Source organism: Puntigrus tetrazona, chromosome 4 (genome assembly GCF_018831695.1).
Source record: "Puntigrus tetrazona isolate hp1 chromosome 4, ASM1883169v1, whole genome shotgun sequence".
NCBI classification, from domain to species: domain Eukaryota; kingdom Metazoa; phylum Chordata; class Actinopteri; order Cypriniformes; family Cyprinidae; genus Puntigrus; species Puntigrus tetrazona.
Genome location: NC_056702.1, coordinates 22,105,040 through 22,106,086, shown reverse-complemented (window position 1 = coordinate 22,106,086; position 1,047 = coordinate 22,105,040). Strand labels below are relative to the sequence as shown.

Here is a 1,047-nt window from a genome sequence, read left to right as displayed (position 1 = left end):
CATATATACATATACATATGGGGTGATGTATTAGTGTGATTTTTTTTCCTCTTCTCATGAACACCTGACACACCGACCTGTGTATCCTGATGTGCGTCTGCAGTGTGCTCTTGGCTGTGAAGCACTTCCCGCAGATCTCACACGTGAACGGCTTCTCTCCTGCAGCAGGAGCACGGTGTTTATACAGCACGGACAGCGCGTGAATTGTAGATCATGTCTAAATGTGATATGTTCGTTACCGGTATGAGTTCTCAGGTGCTTCTTCAGCTGAGCTGCATCCATGAACTTATGATGGCAGTGCGCGCACTCGGGCAGCGCTTTTCCTGTGTGAATGCGGTGATGGCTTTTCAGCTGCCGCTTCTGACTGAAGCTTTTGCCACACTGTTCACAACCGAATGACTTTTTCTCTGCGCAAAGACAAAGAAGCGTATCATAGCGTAAAGCAGTAGAACACGTTCGGTTTTTTTAAACATGCGCTGTGTGGGGGTTTGTAAAGTTGTACAATCCTGGCACTTTTAACCAATGCAATGCATCCGTGCTTGAAAAAAAAAATACTTTTTTTTTTAAATCTTACTGACCCCGTGTATTTGAATGGGAGTGTTTTGGTGTATGTGCGTTACCTGTGTGCAGGTTCATGTGCTCCAGCAGAGAATGTTTCGTGGACAGCGCTTTGGAGCATATAGTGCAGATGAAGGGCTTTTCTCCCGTATGCATGCGCTGATGAACCAAAAGAGTGTGTTTCTGGGTAAAACCCTTGCCACAGACACTGCATCTGAACGGTTTTTCACCTGCATCGAAGGAAAGCATGTTTATTTTACATTAATATCTACAACACGGGCATTTTAAATCTTAATATCTGCTGAAATGCCGAACTAGAATGAACAGAATCAGTGGTGTTATGGTTAGTTAGTTCACTGCTTGAAATAAAGTCAACATTTAGTGAAAAAAAGTACTTTATTATGTAAGATTTAAATTGTTTGACTAAAATAAAAAAAAAATGACAAAATGTTAACATTTATGTACAGACGGAACATTTTTTAAAGTATA

General features: G+C 41.3%; 1 protein-coding gene across 1 annotated transcript in view; it reads right to left on the bottom strand.

Moving 5' to 3' along the window:
• The window catches only part of LOC122343041 (zinc finger and BTB domain-containing protein 24-like), a 2,222-nt gene extending 1,371 nt beyond the window's left edge, over window positions 1-851 (bottom strand). Inside the window, exons 1-3 of the mRNA XM_043237344.1 lie at window positions 621-851; window positions 240-407; window positions 78-159 (exon numbers count right to left, since the gene is read on the bottom strand). Coding sequence (XP_043093279.1) covers window positions 78-159; window positions 240-407; window positions 621-807 — 437 coding nt within the window. The 5' untranslated portion in view covers window positions 808-851. The remainder of the gene's footprint in view (window positions 1-77; window positions 160-239; window positions 408-620) is intronic.
• Between the last annotated feature and the right edge of the window lie 196 nt (window positions 852-1,047).